The sequence below is a fragment of the Podarcis vaucheri genome (assembly GCF_965113315.1).
Source record: "Podarcis vaucheri genome assembly, chromosome: 15".
In the NCBI taxonomy this organism is placed as follows: domain Eukaryota; kingdom Metazoa; phylum Chordata; class Lepidosauria; order Squamata; family Lacertidae; genus Podarcis; species Podarcis vaucheri.
This window is the reverse complement of record NC_138753.1, coordinates 5552338-5574782: the sequence shown is the minus strand read 5'-3', so window position 1 is coordinate 5574782 and position 22445 is coordinate 5552338. Positions and strand designations below refer to the sequence as shown.

The following is a 22445-nucleotide window of genomic DNA, read 5'->3' as shown; positions in this document are numbered from 1 at the left end:
TTGTATTATTTAAGTATTTGTTCTTTTGTGTATTGCCAAAAGCACTTTGGTAGGGTGGAGAGAGCTTCACAAAGAGAGCCATTATCCCTCCCTTCCTTAGCTTTTATACTCTGGCTGCTCAGAATTACTTTCACAGATCTCCTAGGAACACACTTTAAATTCCATTTTAAGAACTCAAGCCCAAGCCCCTACAAATGCAGCTGGTTTGGGGGTTCCTGATCTAGCCCCTCAGGAAGCAGCTACCGCTACACTGAATCTGAAGCTCGCAATAACAGTAGAAAGAAGGAAATCTCCCCCAATCCCTCGCCCCCCCCCAACCAAAAGGCAAATTTGATATGCAGAAGCCATTATCAGGCTGTGTCCATATAGTATGAACACAGTGACTGGCATTTGAAAACTTTGAACGTGTACATTTAGTATGTGGTGCTCTGAGTATAAAATTCAAGGGAAACATTTTTATACAGACATATAATCAGGGGGTGGTGGTGTAGCAACCATCAAGGGGGCAGATGAGTGTCTTTTATAGCAGGTGTGGGGGACCATTGATCTTCCAGATGTTGCTGAACAGCATCAGTCCCAGCAAGCACTGGCAAATGACCAGGGATGGTGGGAGTTGTAGTTCACAAGCATCTGGAGGGCCAAAGGTCCCCCACTCCCATTTTATAGAGTTAGCTAAGGTACTTCCGTTTGCATCTAGATGGCAGGTGGCTATTAGCTACTATGCTATGGGGCTGGGGGGGGGGGTAGGATGGAACGAAACAGTGGGAATGTTGCCAGTGAAGGAGATGGAAGTCTGGAGTTTTGCAGCTGATGGTCAAGATGGAAGCTTGATGCCACCTGCGCAGGGATGGCTAGAAAAGGTTTCCTGTTTGGGTGGGACCTTGCCTAAGCAAGGAGGTCTTCCTGGCTTTGATGTGCTTAAGCGTGGCCCTTTGGTCCCAACTCAAAAGTCACTGGCTGACTTTTGGCTTGCACACCTTGGCTCTGCTTGACCATCAACCACAACAATTTCACTCCTTAGTTCCAGTTCTTGCTTATTCCTCATCTCTGAGTCCTGGCTTCTGGTTCCTGACAACTGCATCATATCAGACAGGTGCCTCTGGCTCAGACCAGACACTCAGACGCTTTCTGTGACAATTGTCCTGCCTCAGCGGTTCCTAGGCTCCCCCCCCCCAATGGATCACTTGAAAATCGCTGATAGTCTTGGTGGACCACTTAATGATTGTTCTTTCTGCCTGTTGTAGCAATTGTGATGTGCTGTACTATGTTGTATGGCTTTAATTGCATTTTTACTGCTTCCCTTATTTCTTATATATTGTATTGCCATTTGAATTCCATATAACTCAACAGAGGTGTGGACCACAGTCTGGGAACCGTGCTACCATAACACACAAGAGCCCTGCTGATCTCACCAAAGTCTCATCGAGTCCAACATCCTACCATAACACACAAGAGCCCTGCTGATCTCACCAAAGTCTCATCGAGTCCAACATCCTACCATAACACACAAGAGCCCTGCTGATCTCACCAAAGTCTCATCGAGTCCAACATCCTATTCTCACAATGGCTAACAAGATGCCTATGGGAATCCCACAAGCAAGCCAGGAGTACAAAAGCATTTTCCTAGAGTGCCCTGCCATGAATTCACTGCCTTGTTTGGGCAAGGTAGCTCTCTGCCCCATACTGTGGACATGCCACCAGTTCCCTACATGGACTGAACGGCTAGTTTCCTGACTATGATTCCCTGTATCCACTGTGAAGGCAGATGGCATATCTCTGTGAACTATATACACTGGTGCTTTGCAAGGACTGGCTGCTAAAGGTACATTTAAAAAATGAATGAGGTCACATATCTATCAATTCATGGCATGAGCCAGAATCTGAAGCTACCCAGCTCCAAGATGAGCATGCTCTACCTGTGGCCCTCCTGATGACGACGGACTGCAACAGGTATCATTCCTGACCACTGGACCTCACTGGCTGAGGCTGATGGTAGCTGGAGTTCACCAACAAGATATACCTACTCATGCTTTAGCAGCTTCTCCTGAGTACAAGCAGTTTAGAGTGAAGAGGCACCTTGAATTTTACAGTTTTATAGGACCTGGTGCAGCCTAACCAACTTGTGGGTCAGCTGGCAGCATTCAGGCTGGAGCTGCAATGTGGGGCAGGGGTGGGGAGCTGGTCGCCATACAAAGATTGCTGAAATCCCATCAGCCCCAGTCAATGGTCAGGGATGGTTGCTGCTGGAATAAAAAAAACAACAATAAATCTGGAGGGACACAGGATAGTAACCCCTGGCCTAGAGTGTGCCCATAATCTAGAGAGACTAAACACCCTGGTTTGTTGAAAGGCCAGACTTTTCGTGTCTCAGGGGACTGGCTGTTGGAGGCTGGGAATCCAAGCCACCCTAGTTACCTCTACACCTAATAATAATAATAATAATAATAATAATAATAATAATTTATTATTTATACCCCGCCCATCTGGCTGAGTTTCCCCAGCCGCTCTGGGTGGCTCCCAATCAAGTGTTAAAAACAGTACAGCGTTAAATATTAAAAACTTCCCTGAACAGGGCTGCCTTCAGATGTCTTTTAAAGATAGGATAGCTGCTTATTTCCTTCACATCTGAAGGGAGGGTGTTCCACAGGGTGGGCGCCACTACAGAGAAGGCCCTCTGTCTGGTTCCCTGTAACCTCACTTCTCGCAATGAGGGAACCGCCAGAAGGCCCTCGGCGCTGGATCTCAGTGTCACTCTGCAAAATATTAACACTTCGTGGAAGCAGAATGCACTTATGAAAAAAAGCAAAATGGCAAACAAAGTAAACACACATTTTCTGAAAGCCACAGATCAGCAGGAGGAGCTTATCTTTCTAAGGTAAGGGCACCACGTGTTGTCAGACTGCAACTTCCATGACCCCTGACATTGGTCACGCCAGCTAGGGTTGACAGACGTTGGGAGTCCTACAATATGTGGAGGACAGCATGTTGGCAACCCCAGATCTCTCTGGCCTCCAGCCTGAAGGGAGGCTCCGCCAGGAATATAGGGAACAAAGCTTTCCCCTTTAGAAAGACAAAAATCTCTGTATACTGGTGAGAGGTCCCCGTATTCAATAGCAATGTTAGCACACCTGCCAAAACATCTTTTCTATTAGTGTTTATATTCAATTCTTTGCTTTGCTTTCACATTATAGGAAACAGCTTACAAAGGTACCTTTGTCCTCCTACCAGCACCATTAGTAGCTTTTGAACATCTTGCTTATGTCTCCTCTTTGGATGGGCACATACAAAGTCTATTATCCGCAATTCACTGTTCTCGAAAACCTGTGAAAAGTTCAGCGTAGCAGGTGACTGAATGAAAGCGGCTCCCAAAACATTACAACTTTTGTGTCAGCCGAAGGGCGTTGCCCCAAAGATCGAGCCACTGAATACTCTCTCATGCATCATGACCTCCCCACATTAAAGCCTGAGCTAATACCAGACTGAGCTTTTATATACTGTGCATGGAGGAAAAATTAGGCAGCCCCTTTCATGTGCAAGGTATTTACCAAGAGAGGATCAAGCTTTTGTTGCTCAGCAGAAGTGATGACAATGGAAGAACAACATTAGGTGAGCAGTGCCAAGTGCGCTGCGATTGTGGTGAATCATTCGGGAGCATTTGAAAGACGTCGAGTCGGCTGGCTTTGAACTTCCCCTCGCTACGAATGTGGGTGGTGTGCAATGCAGGGGCCAGAGGGAAAGCAAACGGCGGGTACACCGGATAACAGATGGCAATGAACGCAAGGACATATTCTGAGCCTGTTGGGTCAGGCCAATGGCCCGTCCAGTCCAGCATCCTGTTCTCACAGTGGCTGACCAGATGAACTGAACATGAGCATAATACCACTCCAACCCCCTGTGATTCCCAGCAGCTAGTGGTCAGAGGAATACTGCTTCTGATAGTGGAAGAAGAACATAGCCATTGTGGCTAGCAGCCACTGACAGCCTTGTCATTCACGAATTTGTCCAAAACTCTTTTAAAGCCAGCCAAGTTGGTGCACTGCCTCCTGTGGGAATGAATCCCATAGTTTAACTATACACTACATGAAGTACTTTATTTTTGTCTGTCCTGAAACTTCTAACATTCCAGTGGTGGTTAAAAAACCTGTGTCCCTCTAGATATTGTTGGATTACTGCTCACACCTTCCCTCACCATTGGCCATGGTGGCTGCGGCTGATGGGAGTTGGCACCCAAACATTTCTAGAGACACAGGTTCTCCCCATCCCAATGCGATCAGGCAAGGCAGCTCCTCTGACCTATTCTGCCCATGGCTCTGTCAACCCCTTCCTTCCCCAATGTGAGGCATACATGCAGGTCTGAAATTTTACAATAAGGGAACTACCTGACATCAAGTCAGCTCCATTGGCCCATCCAGCTCAGTACTGTCTACACTGCCTGGCAGCAGCTCTCCCAAGATTTCAGATAAGGTTCTCCCCCATCCCTAACATGGTGATCCCAAGGACTGAACCAGGGACCTTCAGCATGCAAAGCAGATGTTCTACCACTGAGCTATGGCCCTTCCCTACAAGGTTCGGTAGCAGAGGAGAACAAGCAAGAGAAACTACTGCATTGGGTTATTTAAAGGCAACGTGCATGTGATCTAAGGTTCCCAGGTAGCAGCCCTGGACTCAAGTTCAATTCCTGTTACGAGCAACATGGATTGGGAGGCCTTTGCCTGAGCAATCATCAAGTCAGAGTTGACAATAGAGTTAGAGATGGGCCAATAATCTGTTATAAGCTTTTGTGATGGTAGCCGCTTCTCCTCTTCTTCCTCCGTGAATTTGCCTAATTCCTTTCTCTCTCCACTAAAGTAGTGGACATCACTAGATAGCATGACAATGAATGCCATCAGTTAATTATACTCTGTATTGTGAAGAAAGGCTTTCCTTTTGCCTGCCAGTCAGTTTCATTGCATAAACTTGAGTCTCAGTATTATAAATATGAGAGAGAGCACGGACGCTAGTACTCCCTTATGTGCTCGCTCTCCACCATGCATAAAGTCATACATCCTTATTGCAGTGGTGCACACAATGTTTTTTTAAGGCTCCAGGACACATCTCCTCATAGGCAACCTTTCGGGAGGACATGCATGGCAGTGATGGGCAGGGCCAGAGACAAAGAGCAGGTGGAGCCACAGAGGCAACTTGGACCTTTGTACTGTATTCTATGTTCCAGCAACACAGTCAGAGGGTTCAACATAACCGCCCTCATCTCTACAGACAGGTGAGAATGAGGCATTATAACAGTTCAAAGGCAAAATGCAGCAAGGCAAAAGCACTCAGAGAAGGCTATGGAGCCGTGGTGAGGCCTCGAGGGCAGAGTATGGCTTGGGGTTAGGAATGGGAGGGAGATTTGATTCAGTTTGCATTTAAAGTCAAATTTACGTAATCCACATTTTCCAAAACAACAAGTAAACTTAAACACAGGCTATTCTTTGAAATTTGCACTTATCCAAATTTTGTAATGCAGTTCGTCAACCAAACAATGTGCACAAAAATGCATATACCAGGGTAAAGCATACACATAAATATTTGTGAAGATAACATGCAAAAAAGGGGGAAATTGCTTTGCAAAAACGTGTATATTAGAAAAAAAATTGTGCTCAAATAATGAATTTTCCTGATTACGTGTTTTTTAAAATGCAAACTGATGTGGAAATGTGAAAAGCGGAATTTAAGGTTGGAAAAACAGAAACCGAGAGAAACCAAAATTGACATATTCACCCATCCCAACCTGGGATGAGTCCCAGGGACCAGGAGGAAGGGGTCACATTCAGTTTCCTGGCAAACAGGAAAGACAAATTAAGAAAACAACCATGGCTGCTTTCTCACTTGGTCACTGCTTCTCCTAAAGATAACCCAGATTTTACTCTTAGAGCAAGGTAAAGTCACAATGGTTAAAATATAGTGTCAGGTGGGTATCATTCCATGCCATGCATCTCCCTTGATGCTGATTTTTCAGTCTTAACATGTGTCAAAAAAGAAAACTAAAGTACGAACCTGGATGCATAACACTAATGTATTTGCTACTTCAAAAAACATCCATGGCTTGGAGGAATGAACAGCCTTTGGGGGGAGACACAAAAGGTTTATCCATCACCATTAAAACACAATAGTTGCTCGTTCTCTTAAAAATGTCTTCAAAGGGGTAGATGCAGTGTTTTCAACAACAGCCGTAACAACACCTGGGTTCCCAGTCAGTCTGCTCCAACACAATGATAAAAACACATTCCATTAAAACTCCAGGAGGGAACAGAACAGCATCAAAGTTCTGAAAGACACTGAGCGGAAGCAATGGGAGAGAGAAAGAGTACACAGTGGACTTAAGGGGGTAAAATGTTGGGTTTAGAGTTCTTTTCTACTTCGGTGTTCCCTTTTTTCCTTAACAGAAAAGCAGATATAAAACACATTGGGATCTGTTTCTAAAAGGCAGCATCAAAAACCCATTTCCTAATGTTGGCACTTGCAGTCATCTTTTGCAATTGGTACCAGCCTAGCAAGTGATCTGGGGAGCTCACCACGGTTCCAGTTTTGAACTAGTACTCCGAACGGAGGTCTCGTCTACCAAAATGATCGAAGGGCAGGAGAACTCTGCTATGATGAACGGTTATAGCATTTGGGGCTTTTGCGTTTAGAAAAGAAAGGCAAAATGAACTGTGGTCATGACGACAGAGGTGCATAAGTTTATGGAGAAAGTGTGTGCAAGTAGTTTTTCTCCTTCCCATGTAATACTAGAAGCCAAGGGGCTGTCCTCTGTTGGAAGATTCAGCACAGACTAAAGGAAAGACTTCTTCACATAGCACATAGTTCAACTATGGAATTTGTTCCTACTAGGGGAAGTGATGGTCACCCAATTGGCTGCCTCCATTGTTAGAGGAAGTATGCTTCTGACTAGCTGTTGCTAGAAACTGCAGGAGAGCAGAGTGTTGTCCTCAGGGGTCCTGCTTGCAGGCCTCTCAGAGTCAGCTGGTTTGCCAACAGGAGATCAGGATACTGGAACAGATCCTTCAGCCCAATCCACCAGGGCTCTTCATAGGTTCTGAGACCAATTGTCAATTTAGCCTGATTTTATCTTTATTGACTGGAACCAGCTCTCCAGGCTTTCAGACAAGAGTTCATTCCCAGCTCTATCTAGAGATGCCAGGGATTGGATCTGGAACTTTTCCTACACAAAACAAACGCTCTTGCCCACTGAGCCATGGCTCTTCTATTCCAAATGAATACTATTTTTTTTTAACCAGGGAGAAACACATTTGAATTTTTTCAGTGTTCCAGGGGATTGTTGATCTGGAAGCTACTGGTTATCACTGCCCCCCCCCGTAATTTCAGCGTTAGGATGGAAGAACAAAGCCAGGAACGCTTGTTAAGCACAGAAAAACAGATTTGGAGTCTGACAGCTCTAAGCTTCCTTCTGCCAACCTTGGAGATGAAGCTTATTTGTTTATCCCATTTGGATCCCACCCTCCCTCTGAAGAGCTTAGGCAGGCGTTCCAGCCTCACCGTATCCCTGTAAAGAAGGGGCTGGGACCTCTTTTCAGCCCAAGGGTTGCCAGCCAATATTCAATGAAAGCCATCAGACGAAGGAAAATTAGTGCTTTGCTGCCACCTACAGTTGTGTAAAAAAATCCTGCCGTTGTTTGATTTGTTGTGCTCACTGGCAAGATGAGCTTGTCAGCAAAAAGAAAATGAGCTCCGCTGCATTCCATTTGGGCACTTCTGGTCTAACACTGAACTGCTCACCCCGCTGTTAGTATCACTGGGTGCTACTATTTCAATATTACTGGACACTCAGGCTGTGGATGACGGCCAAACTGAATAGGAAGCTAAATAAGTCTTTAGTAACCACATTTTTAGAAGTAGAAGTAACCAGATTTTTAGAAGCAGGTGCAGCCCCCAACCCCAACAATATCTGAGATTGCAGCATGTACTGTTTGGTTTGCCTTCCTCCAAAATCTACATTATTCGCCTTGCTGTCTGCTGTGGCAAAATTACATAACTTACGTAATTCACGTAATTCATCACTTTGTCATCATGTTTATTCCACCCTGTTCCTTCCAGTGCAAAGGAAACACAATGCAAATGTGAAAGGGAGGGGACAGAAATGAAATCAATTATGTGCCATTTGCAGGCTGAAAGCAACAGCAGTAGTGAATACCAATTGTATTTGCTTGATAGAGTTCCGTTCAGGACGTGGAACGATTAAAAACACCAGCAATTCCTATTTCTGTTTTCATTGGAATTCTCCAGAATCCTTATCCCACAACAGTATTGTTTGCCCTGGGAGAGAAGCTTGTAAATGGAAGCCTTCTTCTGGGGCTAACAGCAGCTGCAAAGTTCTGGTGGGTGGGATCATGGAAGAGGAGAAGAGGGTTCATCCTCTTCTCTCCACGCACTGTAGCCTCCATGGAAAGGGAGAGGAAGACAATGGGCTGCCTTGTACCAGGTGAGACTATTTATCCATTTAGCCCAGTTCTGGCTACTCTGGCTCATAGCGCTATAGGGTCTCAGGCAGCAATCTCTCTCACCAGCTGCTACCTGATTCCCTTTTTATCTGGAGACATCCAGGATTGAACTTTGGGACCTTCTGCATGGATAGAACTATGTACCATTGAACTATGGTCCCCTTTCTACCATCTAGTTGTACACTCATCTTTCTGGCGGTGACCAATCTGATGGCCCCTAGTTAGCTCACATGGAGAGTAAAACAGAGATTTGTTTTAAAGGAGTACTGACACAGTGGAATCACAGACAGCTTTAGTAAAGAGAACGCCAGCAAGGCTACACTTCTCCCAGCTGAAACTCTTGGCCATTTCAACAAGGTTTTGAAAGTTGTGCAGAATTAGATTTCTTTCAAAAGGATCAAGCATCTATATAACCACCTTCCCTCCTTTCTCAGTCTTTGATCAAGAGCTTATTCCTATAAAAACTAAAACGAGGTTGGAGAGCACATGGGCTGATTGTCTAGAATAAACCTTTTCTATTCTCTAGGCATGTTGTTTTTTTGATCCCCTTTTGTTTTCCAAGTCAAAAGACACATTATCTGAAATGACTTGCTAAATTCGGAACAAATATTCACAAGGCTTTGAATGAACTCTTCCCAACCCCTCACTCATCTTTCAGCATTGCAGAAAATACTCTTATTTTATCCCTGTGCTTTAAAACAAACAGAAAAGGTTGCCAGCTGAGGCTCTCAAGATGGTAGGACCGAGATTTATATCAGGGGGTTGTGTGTGTGTGTGGGGGGGGAATCCTCCAACAGGCCAACAACTGTCAACAGTTTAAGCGGCTGCTGTTTGGTCAAGTGAGTTTGCATACAGTAGTGATAAATGGGGGGGGGGGAGAATGAAATCAAAGGAGTACAATTTAAACATTTTACAGTTTACATTTAATAAATCCAAATTAAACATCCAGATTCGCCCTGAAAACAGGTCAGGAGGTTGTACGGTAGAAGTGGATCAAAACCCAACTCTTAACAAGCAATATTTAGCGTAAAATCTGCTTCAGTTAAAATGCAACGGCATCCCCCTTCTACTTGCTTGACAGCATGAGCCTAGGCAAGTTTACCTGGAAGTAAGTCCTAGTGTGTCCAATGGGATTTGCTCCCTGATAATCATGGCCAGGATGGCAGCAACTTGTTCCTAAATGCATAATTTTAAATGATTTATTAAAAGGTTGAAAAGGGGAAGGAGGCAATATTCAGCTAGAATGGAGAACTTGTGGCTTTCCAGGTGCTGTTGAAAAACTACAACTCTCATCACTGGTTGGGCCAAGGATGATGGGAGTGGAAGTCCAACAAATATCTGAAGGACCACAGGCTTCCTCACCCCAGGTATTCATGGTTCACCCGAGTTCTATTTTCCTGTGCTTCTCTATTTTATCTGCTGTTGATCTTGTGCAGCCAGCATGGCTGCGTCTGATGGGAGCTGTAGTCCATTTGTGTAGTGGTTCAGGGTTGCAAAGGGTCTAAGACCTGTTACTATTTCTGCAGCAGGGTCTCTGTCCCCAGTGTCCTGGAGCTGTCCAATCACCATGAAACGGGAGCTTTTTAGCTACTGTATGCTCCAAAGCTTGCCATTGAGGAAGACTGAAAACACAAGGGGCTTCATTTTCAAGAGAATAGTGCAAGTTTTGTGATATACAATAGGAATTCACAGAAAGCACAGGTAACTTCAAAAGACAATATTGCAGCACTCCAAATCATTTGCCCACGTACACACCGAGAAAATAGTAGGCCTGCATGAAAGGCAAAACATGAACACCTGCATTGATTGTTGCAATGCATCCCTAATTATTATTACTGTTTTGTGCTGCTAACGGAGCAGTTTGACTTCACCCCCCAGAGGCGCACTCCATTGTCTCTTGAGACAGACAGATGCCAACAACAACAAAAATTAGATTATTGTATAACCTTGGAAGGGATGTGGCTGTGCGAAAGTGTCAGCTGTGCTTCAGTTCTTCCCATTTACTTACACATCTAAAATGGCTTTGCAGCACACAACACATCCCATTTTATTTTATTCTATAATCAGATGTACCTGTAGGATTACAGTGATTGCAACCAATTCTAGTATCTAAAATAACATCTCACATATATGTATCATCCTGCAGGATTACTATGGCTGCAGATCAGATCAGCTACTCAAGAGCAGCACATATGTATTTAAAGGAACCATACGGAAAGATGCAGCCATAAAGAAATAATACAACAGGTGGCAACATAAACACACCCACCCACTGCAAAATTGGGCCTATGAGAGTGATTAGCGATTGCTTAAATTAAGCCTCCCTTTCTGAGTGACCAGCATTATATGTGAATGCTTTACTCCTTTTCTCTGCCCTAAACTCCCCTTCCTGGTATTGAACCTGTAAACCACACCAAAAGCTTACTCGGCCCCCTATCCACTACTGTCCTCAGCCATCTTGTGAAACTTCCAAACTTACGATCTTAATGACATTTTAGAAATACTTTTTAAAACCCCAAGAATTAAGTGCAATCTGATTGACATGGCTTGGATTTCTGCTGCCAATCAATAGGAATCCATATGGCACCTGTTTACAATGATCACAAGTCACTCACCATCAGCATCATCATAAATCTTGGACAATAACTAACTGGGACCCATGGCCCACATTTCTTTACATACAATTTTTACTGCCTTGATGTTCTTTAGAGCTGGCATGTCAACATGTAAGACGGGGTTATAGTGTACTGCCCTTGCCTCCGGGCAGTGCAACAACATTAGACTAGACTAGTTCTCAAATGGCAACCAGAGATATCCCCCCCCCCGCCCTTAATCTGCTGTTCCTTCTCCCTCCTCTGGCACTCAGTTTTACAGCTGTTTGTATTGATTTTGCAATTTTCCATCGTTTGAATTCCTGCCTCTTTTCCAAGAGACGTGTGAATCTCGTTAAATGTTGTTGCGGAACTATTAGCAAACACCCATCTCTTGATTCCTTCATGGTTTCTTTTGGCATGCCCTTCTGTCCTCGTCTACTTTCCCCATAAATTACCGAGTCCTGAAAAGACAGCAGCCCCAAAGAACGCCTATACGCTTTGCAAAGCCCCAAATGCTAGATGCAGAGAAGGCTACATACGGTTTTATCATATGCTTGTAAAACACACATGTAAGGCTGCCATGCTAGAACAGGGTGTTTGGTCTGGGATCACCAGATCTCTGTTCAGCCACGAATATCACCTGGACTACCAGGAAAGGACTATAGCTCAGTGGTAGAGCACTTGCTTTGCATTGGTGGCCCTAGGTTCAATACTTAGAATTTATTTATTAATGTAGCAGTTTCCCATATTCCTGCTTTACACTGTCAGACTATTGGTCCACTTCTGTTAGAAGTATATTGTTCATTAGATATGGTAGATGTACTTTTTATCCTCTAATGGCGTTTAATATGTGTTCTAATGGATTATTTTATGTTGTATGCTACCTTGATAACTTCTGGTTTGATGGCAGTATATAAACAATTATATTAATTTTTGGTGTTTAATGTTTTAGGGGATTGTCTTAATATGGATTACATTGTCTTGGTAGCTTCTGGTTCAAAGGCAGTGAATGAATGATTTTAATAATAATCTGGATGGTGGTGGCTGGGATAGAAACATAGCTGAGTTAATAACAGGAGGTGAGAGCAGGAAGATAGCCTTGCAGCTTAGAAGCATTCACAGGGAACTTTTTTGGCTTAACATCGTCAAATGAATACAAAGGTCAGCTTTATTCAACCCTCTCCATCCCCAGTCCTTGAAAGTGTAAAAATAAAAGTCTGGAAGCAATCGTCGCTAGCTATTATTCCTTCAGCCTGTAATGCAGTGGAGTGATAAAAAAGAAAAGAAGGATTGACTCTTATGGAGTAAAGAGCCAGAGAAAGGCGCTATATTATGCATGAGCCATAACGTTTTGTCCTGCATAAGCAAATCTAATGTACTTAACCTGGCTTGTGCGCTAGCAGATCACATCTGCACATTTTTTCGTGCTGACACTCCAATACATAAAACAAGCCTTCCGCAGATCTCGCTCAATTATTTTCCACGTCCGTTTCGACACCACCCACCTCTTCCATCAGAAGGGCAGAGAACATGCTTTCCATGTACGAGGTCCTGAGTTCAATCCCTGGTGCCTTTCAGTTAAAGGTGATGGGGAAGATTCTCTGCCGGAGACCAGACAGCCATTGCCAGTTAGAATAGACAAAACTGGGCTAGATGGATGGATAGTCTGAACTGGAATAAGGTAGTCAATTACAGACATCTAGATCACTTCTGCAGTTCAGTTTCAAGTCAAGGCCCGATACTCAATACTCTAAGTCTTTCCATACATCTAGAAAACTGCATGTTTCAACAAGGTCAGCCAGTCTGGCCCATGATGTTGGACTCTGTAAAGGGCAATGACTTCTATCCAGCGAGTTATTTGGCCCCTGTCGATGTCACCACCCCCTATTACATTTCCATGAGCAAAGATGCAAAGTGAGCCCAAAATGGCCTTTAAAAATTGATAAGGGCTTTATGGAGCTTCTAGACTTATGTATCAGTTTCATCTGGCTCTGTCAAAATGCTAGTCAATTTCCCGCTCTTGTCTGATTTATTGCTGCCGCACACCATATTTGCATCACTCTCCTCATCTGACAGTTCTGTCAGGGCCAGGCTCCACTCTTGGTTAGTACTGACTCAATGAATTTTAGCTCTCCTCCAGTCCACTTTCTGCTGTGTTACCTACAGTCACCTCTTTCTAGGAGCAATCTCCACACTGTTTAGTTTGCTCCTGGTTCACTTATAGCCCCAAGGCTTTGGGAGAATTGGATATAAGCCACCATTTTGCTTGCATGCAGGCCATGCCCCTATATTGAGACCAAACAAAACCCAGAATGGTTTCCAACTGGAAAACTGGGAATGAAATATTCAGTCAAGTTCATCGAAGAATTGGCAACACTCCTTTCATTTACTAGGAAATTGGGGAGTGGGGAGTTGAGTAATCTGAGGTTGATTCTTTTCTATCAGTCCAGGGGGAAAGCATATGATGTTCTGTCTCCTAGCCTATGGCAAGGTGGCTGTATCAAAGTTGATGCCAGATTCTGGGTGGCTTTTGGGAAAATTAGACCAAGGGTGCTATGAAAACTGTGAAAATATTGGAGATAGGGTGCACTTTCACATGCAACTGGCTAGCTCAGAGGCAGCTCATGTAATGGTGACATGGTCAGGCGATGCCAACGCCCAATATGTGTAACAGACTTCAAGGGACTCTCTCTGCATGAACCTAGCCCATGTTGGAGGCAGGTTAGCTAGGTCCCATGTAAAGAAGAAGAAGAAGAAGAAGAAGGAGAAGAAGAAGAAGAAGAAGAAGAAGAAGAAGAAGAAGAAGAATAGTAGTAGTAGTTTGGATTTGATATCCCGCTTTATCACTACCCAAAGGAGTCGCAAAGTGGCTAACAATTTCCTTTCCCTTCTTCCCCCACAACAAACACCCTGTGAGGTGAGTGGGGCTGAGAGACTTCAAAGAAGTGTGACTGGCCCAAGGTCACCCAGCAGCTGCATGTGGAGGAGCGGAGACGCGAACCCGGTTCCCCAGATTACGAGTCTACCACTCTTAACCACTACACCACACTGAGAGCAAAGATGATTACACTGGTTGTTGGTGAACTAGGGCAGTGGTAATGAACATGTTTCAGCCAGTAGGCTGCATTCTCCCATAAGCAACCTTAGGAGGGCCACTTGCCAAGGATGGGCAGGGACAGAGGCCAAAGTGGCTGGGGCAATTGATGTGACACTTACCTTTTCCCAGCCACACAAAAGCCAGAGGTTTCTCAACTCCCACCCCTCCATCGAGGCAGGCAAGCGGTATTATCGTAGTTCAAAGACACATCTCAGCCAGGCAAAAACACTTGAGGAGGGTGTGTGGCTGGGCTGGAGAAGAGTGTGGCTTGGGCGATAGGCATGGTTGGAGAAGAGCCCTGAGGGCCAGATAGAGAGGTCTGGAGGGCTGCATTCAGTCACCGGGCCTGAGGCTTCCCACCTCTGAACTAACGTGCAGATAAGTCTAATAGATCACACGGCCTCAATGCGACACACAGGAGTCCATACTGCCTCCCTCTCCTCTAAGCAACACATCGTGCTTTCTCTTGTCCTCATCTGTCAACTGACTGACTGCTCTGAACACTAATTTTGCACAGCAATTAGCTCACCACTTCCAAGTTCCCCTCCTCGGTGCCCGAACATGTCTTTGCTTTTCAGCAGACACTGCTCTCTTTTATTGGCTTAAGAGCAACTTAGCGGTGACTCATCTTTGCATGAAAGACAGATGTCATCTCCAGTTTGGTTAAGCATTAACCATGCTCTTTGGTAGCAGCCAGTGTTCCCTACCCACTCAATGCCTTTCTAACACACACACACAAAATCAAACACATCATTCATTGTGACCTTAGTCAAAGAGGCTGATGAAAGTAAACACCTGCGCTAAGCCGTAGCTGGAGAGGTATTTGATCTCAAGCTTTGCTCTTCATTTGAACTAGGACGCTCTTTGACAAGGCAACCAGCCTCTCCCAGGGTGGTGTATGTGCCTCCCCGACTCTTGTTGTTAGCACTAAAATACTTAAATCTCCTATTGTGAATCCTATCAATAATCACGTTTGGGCTCCTTTTAAAAATATCTATCTTATCGTGTACTGTCTTTTAGCCTGTGAGCTCATACCTGCTCTAATCCTCTGAAGATGAATGACATACAAGTTCTAATGCCGCCAGATCCTGTTACTAACAATTACCAGTTTTTCCTCCGTATTTTCACAGCACTTAAGGACACAAGGAAGGGAAAGGAGGGGAGGGCTTTCTTCAAAAAGAAGAGATCAATAGCAGTTCAGAGCCAACAATGTTGTATTTTGTTGGATTAAAAGTGTTTAGCCATGATCTCTTCCAGCAAGACATGAAGTGTTGCATCAATGAAAATATACAGTAGTCACACCAAACAAAACACACCAAAAGGGCAAAGGAAACAATGGAAGGATTACCTTTAAACAACACATTAAAGCATGTAAATAAAGGGTTGGCAGCAGCCGGGGGAGGAAACTCAGCAAGTCAGATCCTGTGTGTCTCCGCCCCCCTCCCCCAAAATACATGTTCAATGTCTCAATATTTTAAAGTTTTCTTCGAATTAGTATGATTTCTAAATTATGGAGTGTTTCTAGATAGCCTCAAAAAGACACAACAGAGCAATCTATGTGAAATTGTGTGGCCATTTCCCTCCAACCACCAGTCCTTTCTGCAAACGAATGCAGTTGGATTTATTTACATAATGTATACCAGATATCTTGGATATAAACTTATGTTCCCAGAGTGGCTAATGAAGTAGCAAGATACAATAAAAGTAAACATAAAATGAGAAGCAAAAGCAAGGCGTACAACCTAACATAACAAACTAAAAACAATGGTTTGAACCTGGCTATTCCCCACCCACCTCCCGACCATAGTTTAAACAAAGCCACAATATTGAGTTTTGATCCCATGGGGAAGTGTAGTTAAGTTTTAAAATGATGCTCTTTTTATTGCTGTTTTCGTTTAGGTTTCATTTTTTATTTAATCTTCTGCTCAGGTTAGCTTGGTGCAGATGTAACAGGAAATGACGGTTTCCTGCTATAAGAGCGAACTTTCTGTTCACATAGGAAGCTGCCTCATCCCAAGTAAGGCCATTGGTCCATCTCGCTCGCTACTGCCTGCACTGATGGCCAGTGGCTCTCCATAGCTTCACACAGGGAGCGTTCCCATCCCTCCCAGGGAATGAATCTGAGACCTTCTGCATTCCAAGGAGATTCCCTGCCACTGAGCTAGGTCTCTCCATCCCTCCCTTGTGCTGGTGGAGACTAAAAGCTTCCACTCTTTAGCTTATTTATCTGGACACAGGCAATCAAGGCAGTTTACGAATAAAAATAGGAATCTGCTTAACAAGTCACCAACAAGTACAAGGGGAATATATGAATTTTAAAATAATAATAATCATAATAGACCCATTCCAGCCAAATAGGGTTCATTCCAGAGGTGAGTGAGCATTTTAGAGAGCAACTTTAACCATAGAGAGTAACTATATTAAACTACATTCTCCTCCAAAGCACAGGAGGCAAATTAATATCCAATTCACATCAGACTACCCGGCATAAAACACAGTTAATAGGAATATGTGGTAGAATAAAAAAATAAAATAAAACTGAGGAGCAGACAACTTTGGTATGCTAACAAAATTTTTACAATCCGTAGTATAGTTATTATTTTTATTATACCGTCCTGATGGATTTATTTTCTTCCTTCTCTATAAACCTCTTACATCCAAGATGGATATTAAAGGGGATATGTGAGAAATAAACTAGCCAGAAAATCCTTTTATCAATACTAGACCCCCTGGGCCAAACCCTTGCAGCCATATGGAACGGAAGCACACGCCAATAAGCTAGTGGGAAGAGTTACGCAAAGTACTTCCAAGACGAGTCTGTAAAAGAGTTTCTAGGAGTTACGGGGACACAGCTGAGTGTATGCAGCTCTTGGAGAAAAGAGATTGCTACAGGGCAGCTTTCACTGCCCTGGTAACCACCAGATGCCTTGGACTCCACCTCCCATCATTCCCGGCTGTTGGCCATGCTGGCTGGAACTGATGGGAGTCCCAACAGCATTTGGGGGACACCAGATTCCCCACAACCTGATTTAGAAGAGGAACCTGCCCTTGAAGCTCAGGAAAGTTTTTGCTGCTAGCTATATGTAGGCTCACTGTGGCATCACAGGTTGTTACATCAGAGCAGCTGAGCCCAATACCAGTCAGAGGGGTGGGTGATAGCTTGGGCATTTGGTTACCCACATTGGGTAACAAAGGCCCAGTGCGAAATCAAAAAGCCTTTTGTGGTACCACTAGGGAACTGCAAAGCTGACTTAACAGCTCTCTTGGCAAAAAGAAAGGCAATATATGAAGAGATAACAGGCAGAAGAGAAGGAGGAAGACTTGGATGAGGAATCAACCCATTTCCCGTCTGGGTCATCTTACAAGTTTCACCGTTAAGCCCATTCTATTCCATTTCTGTCTTGATCTGAGATTATTTTGAAATATGTGTCTTTGAAAAACAAAAGCACTGCACTCTCTCTCAAAATATGCATCTTTAAATGTATTTTGATTTTCCTTTTGAGCCAAGAACATCATCAGAATATTTGGGAAGTTGTAGACAATAAAGTTCTAGTCTAAACCTTTATCCCATGTGGTGTTCATCAGGCACGATCATACTGGAATTAGCCAAGAACTAATTCCTCTATTTGAGGAATTGGGGTCTACCATTCTAATGGGCCCTCAGCTAGCATGGCAATTAGCTTCCATATGTAGCAAATATAAGATTGGTGTTAAGGAAGTGCCAGCACACAATCTCATTAGGAAGAATAACAATAATTGGAAGCTGAGTGAGTGAAGGTGTACGAATATCTACACTTCAAAACTTAACCTGGTTTAATATTCTTTTCCTCTCATCATATCCCTTACTGTGGGTCTCCAGATGCTACTGAACTACAAAAAAGAAATGGGGGAGAGATTTGGTTCAGTTCACGTTTTAATTAAAACCAGCATCTTTTGCACTTCCCAAAACAACATCCAAACCCAAACCCAGCTATGCTTCAAATTTCACACCTTGCTGTATATTGTGATTGTCACGCTCCTGTATAGGCTAGGGTCCCTGTTTCAGAAGGTCTAAGGCTCTCATCAAAGTACTCACCGGCACAGGCAGGGTAGTGCTGGAGCAATGCAGTCAGTCTAGGTCCAAACACGATCCAGAAGCAATTGCCAGGAAACAGCCTAGGAGGGAACACTAGGATCAGGAACAAAGATCTACAGAACAAGTGAATTGTATTTTACCCCAGCTACTGGAAGGCTCAAGAGGGAGAGATTATATGCTCTGGCCTCCTGAACCACACAGCTGCAGGTAGTAAGAGAGCTTCAGAGATTGCTTACTTATGAGTAGACCCCTTTCACATGAGTAGACCTAAAACTTCACAGACACCTACTATAATGTTATTTTTTGGCCTGAACCCAAATCTTTTGGTGCCGGTGTTCTTGAGGACTAGGAAGTGGTACCATGAAATTATTTTATATACGTTTTTATTGTTCTGTGACTTCAAGAATTTCCATAGGAAGTAATTTGTAGATGGAAGAATATAAATACGAATAAACAAATATAGCTACATGCATTCAGCATGAGTGCAAAATTCAAAGTTGGTAAGCCACAGTGTTAGGGAAATTGATCCACCTTCTCACCATACGATTCACAATATACTTGACCAGATTGTTTATGCAGAGAAAACTAAAATGTGTAAAGCTGAAGGGAAAAAAAGCTTGTTCCAGTGCAATGGGAGATACTCAATTTAGGGAAATGGCAAAAAACCTTAAGGATTTCACTCAACATTAGATTTATAGGGTGAGAATCGTTTAATAATAAAACACCCTAGAGAGAGCTGGGAGCAGCAATTCCCAACTGGGGGTTGAAGCATGAGAATCAGAAGAATTATATTCAGATTTTTCAAAGGCGCACAATTCCTGAAGTTGCAGGGGTAGCGAAAACCAATCACTTTTCTTTCCATTAGGTTTCAGTGATAACATTCTGTGCCATTTTAATAGACTACGTATCTTGAATTACAAGAACGCACATATACATCGGCATATACAATCCCTTAGTGAGAGGGAGAGATCTCAGTTATTCGCAGGGCACTCAATACCATTACATAATAGCCCTTTCCAAACAAGCAAAAGGAGGCAAAGTTTTTAGCTGGGGATTTAGTCACACTTCATCAGGATCGCGTTTACACGGGGCCCAGCCAAATGCAAGTGAAAGTTTTACTGTCAGTTCACTTTGCATGTGCTATTACTAATCCACATGAAGCCTGCTGAGCTAAACCCCCAAGGTGCAATCAGTGTTAAAATGTTGTGAAGAGAGTGTTTAAAGTTGAGGTTAAATGCATTTGCCAAGGTATGGGTTTTGTCCAATGACAAGCTGAAAGTGAAACGGGCAGAGGTGGGGGGGGGGGGCGTGTGTGTTGCTCTAACCAGATATGTGCCATAAACACGGCGGGGTTACAATGCAAAGGTTGCCTACGCACCAGATATGCTGCTGCAATCATCATTTTGGTGATATGTATGCTTCACAATTGTCAGCTGGCAGTCCGGCTACTGAGTCATCCAGTAGACAAAACGGACACTGGAAATTGTGGAAGAGAAATCACTCCCACGAGAGGCTTCAAAAGAGGATCAGACAAACTCAGGGAGTATCTATGACTGCTGAAACTCTTCACTGCTAGAGGCAGTATGCCTCTGAATGCCAGTTTCTGGAAAGTGCAGGAGGAAGGTGCTGAAGGAGCGTCTCCACCTCCATCGATCAGTCTGGACACTGAGGTCCAGCTCCAAGGAGGGCCTTCTGGTGGTTCCCTCCCTGCGAGAAGTGAGGTTACAGGGAACCAGGCAGAGGGCCTTCTCGGTAGTGGCGCCTGCCCTGGGGAACGGCCTCCCATCCGATGTCAAGGAAATAAACAACTATCTGACTTTTAGAAGACATCTGAAGGCAGCTCTGTTTAGGGAAATTTGTAATGTCTGATCTTTTATCATGCTTTTCATATTCTGTTGGGAGCCGCTCAGAGTGGCTGGTAAGATCTTACAGTGGAATTTGCTGCCAAGGAGTGTGGTGGAGTCTCCTTCTTTGGAGGTCTTTAAGCAGAGGCTTGACAACCATATGTCAGGAGTGCTCTGATGGTGTTTCCTGCTTGGCAGGGGGTTGGACTCGATGGCCCTTGTGGTCTCTTCCAACTCTATGATTCTATGATTCTAATAATCTCCTTTTAGTGTGCTATTCATTATTCCTATGCTCAGGTCCTGCTTGTGGGCTTCATATGGTTATCTATGACATCTTTTTAACTGTACTGGTTCAGTACTGGCATGTTTGCCGCCTTGGGCTCCTTTGAAGGACGTTGTGGGATATAAATTTAACAAATAAACAATATGGTTGGCTGCTGTTACAGCAGGATCCTGGGCTAGAGGGGCCACGGGCCACTTAATGGCACTGCAACTCTACCAAGGGCTTTGCAAAAATCTGCCCTTGCTGCAGTAAAGCACATGGTTTCTGTTTGTAGATAACCTCCCCAGGACTTAAGATCTTCCGCAGAGGCCCTTCTCAGAATGCTCCCTCCGCTGTTAGCTTACAGAAGTGGTAGCCCCTCCACGGGGAATATTTCCCCTGAGGAAGCTCACCTGCCTGCCCTCTGTACAATCTTTTTGGAGCCACTAAAAAAATATTTCTTCCCTACCCCCTTCAATAGTTTTAACAGTACCACAAGTTCATTTAGGGTTTTACAACAAACATCCACTTCTCCCTAGCTGGTGTTTTCTTAACGGCCGTTGTATTGGGGTTGCTGATTTTCTTTCTGTGGCATGAGGAATTTTCTTTAATTTATATCACAGAGGAGTTGGTTATTTAACGTTTTTGGGACGCAACTACGCTTGTCAGTTTTTGTACTTGCGATTCTGTTACATTTTCATAAGTCGCCTTGTGGCTCCGATGTGAGGGGTGCACAGATCCAATAAAAATAAATTGAATTAAAAATGGTTCAAACACGTAACCATGCCCCTATGGGTCCAAAGTGATGCTGCTCCTATGAGAGTTCCCACCAAATTAATCCAAAAATGCCATTTCGAAGCAAATGTGGCAAGTTCCAGCTTCAGCAAAACCAACCGACCTGAGGAGTTTGAGGCACCTGAGAAATCTGTGTAATTTCTCCAGGGGTTCCAAAGAGCAGCAGCTGCAGTAGGCCGACACTGTGAGATTATTCTGAATAGGTAGAACCAGTTCTAAGACCAAACACTATTATTTACAGAAGGCTTCTGTTCTGTATTGGGTTTAACTCCCATGATCCCTAGCTAGCAGGATCAACGGTCAGAAATACTGGGAATTGTAGTCTCAAAACATCTGAAGGGCCGAGGTTGAGGAAGCCTGATTTACAGTATTTATTTTACATATTGTTATCCTGCCTGCTTTTCATACAATCACTGTCTCCCAAAGCGGAGTGCATAAATTTTTAAAAATGTCATTTCTTTGGCTGATGGATGGGACTATACTGTTGTTCCCCCAGTCCCAGAGCATCAGACACCTAGAACCTAGTATTGTTTCAGGCAGGGAGGGAAAATACAAGCTCCTGTGTCTGCTCTTTCCCTGGCTGGTGGATGGGGCCCCGCTGGGTTTCTCACTTGCCCTGAATTAGTCATGGGAGGAAAGGGGTGCAGACTTCCAATGGTCCCAAGTCCCTTTTGCTGATGGCAGACATCAGAGCATGCAATCCTGGGTGAAATTGTTGAACTGTCCAGGTTTCATAGAGCCAAATTCAAATCCTCGTTCAGCCATGAAGCTTACTGAGTGACCCTGGACTAAGTCACTCTCTTGCTCTCTTCTTGAGAATATAAAACATCCAGATTTTAAGAGTTTGTTTGCATTTAGAGCTGACTTTATGCAAGCGTGAATTACATGGCTCAGACATTTAATGTCTATTATTCATTCCTGCAAATGCGGGCGCTCAGGAGAGCAAGTCTGCATGATTAATCTGTGGCTCATGCGAGTCTTGTGCTCTCTTGTCCACACCTGTGCAGGTGGGGTCGGTTTTCTCTCTGAAGATCTACCTTTTCTTCAAGAACAACTTAAACAAGTATCATACTAAAGCTTTCAGGAAAATTTAAGTGCTCTTTAGGTTAGCAGTCTTGATAAATTCCATGCAGTCATCTAGAGAATTTTCACTTGGCAGTCCAGAACTATCAAGGTTATTTCCTTCTGAAAAATGATGTTTTGACTGGATTGGGGAAGCAGGGCGGGGGCAGAGCTTTCACTACGGCAACATGTGGCCGTCAGAACAAGAGAGAGCCATC

General features: G+C 44.0%; 1 protein-coding gene across 7 annotated transcripts in view; it reads right to left on the bottom strand.

Moving 5' to 3' along the window:
* Window positions 1–22445, bottom strand: part of BRIP1 (BRCA1 interacting DNA helicase 1) — a 313915-nt gene that overhangs the window by 72264 nt on the left and 219206 nt on the right. For 6 of the 7 annotated variants that reach the window (XM_082201664.1, XM_082201668.1, XM_082201666.1 and 3 more), the window contains one exon: window positions 18265–18344. In XM_082201664.1, the coding sequence (XP_082057790.1) occupies window positions 18265–18344 (80 nt within the window). Of the gene's footprint in view, window positions 1–18264; window positions 18345–22445 lie in introns of those variants that run through there. The other variant, XR_014214176.1, reaches the window with a different exon arrangement.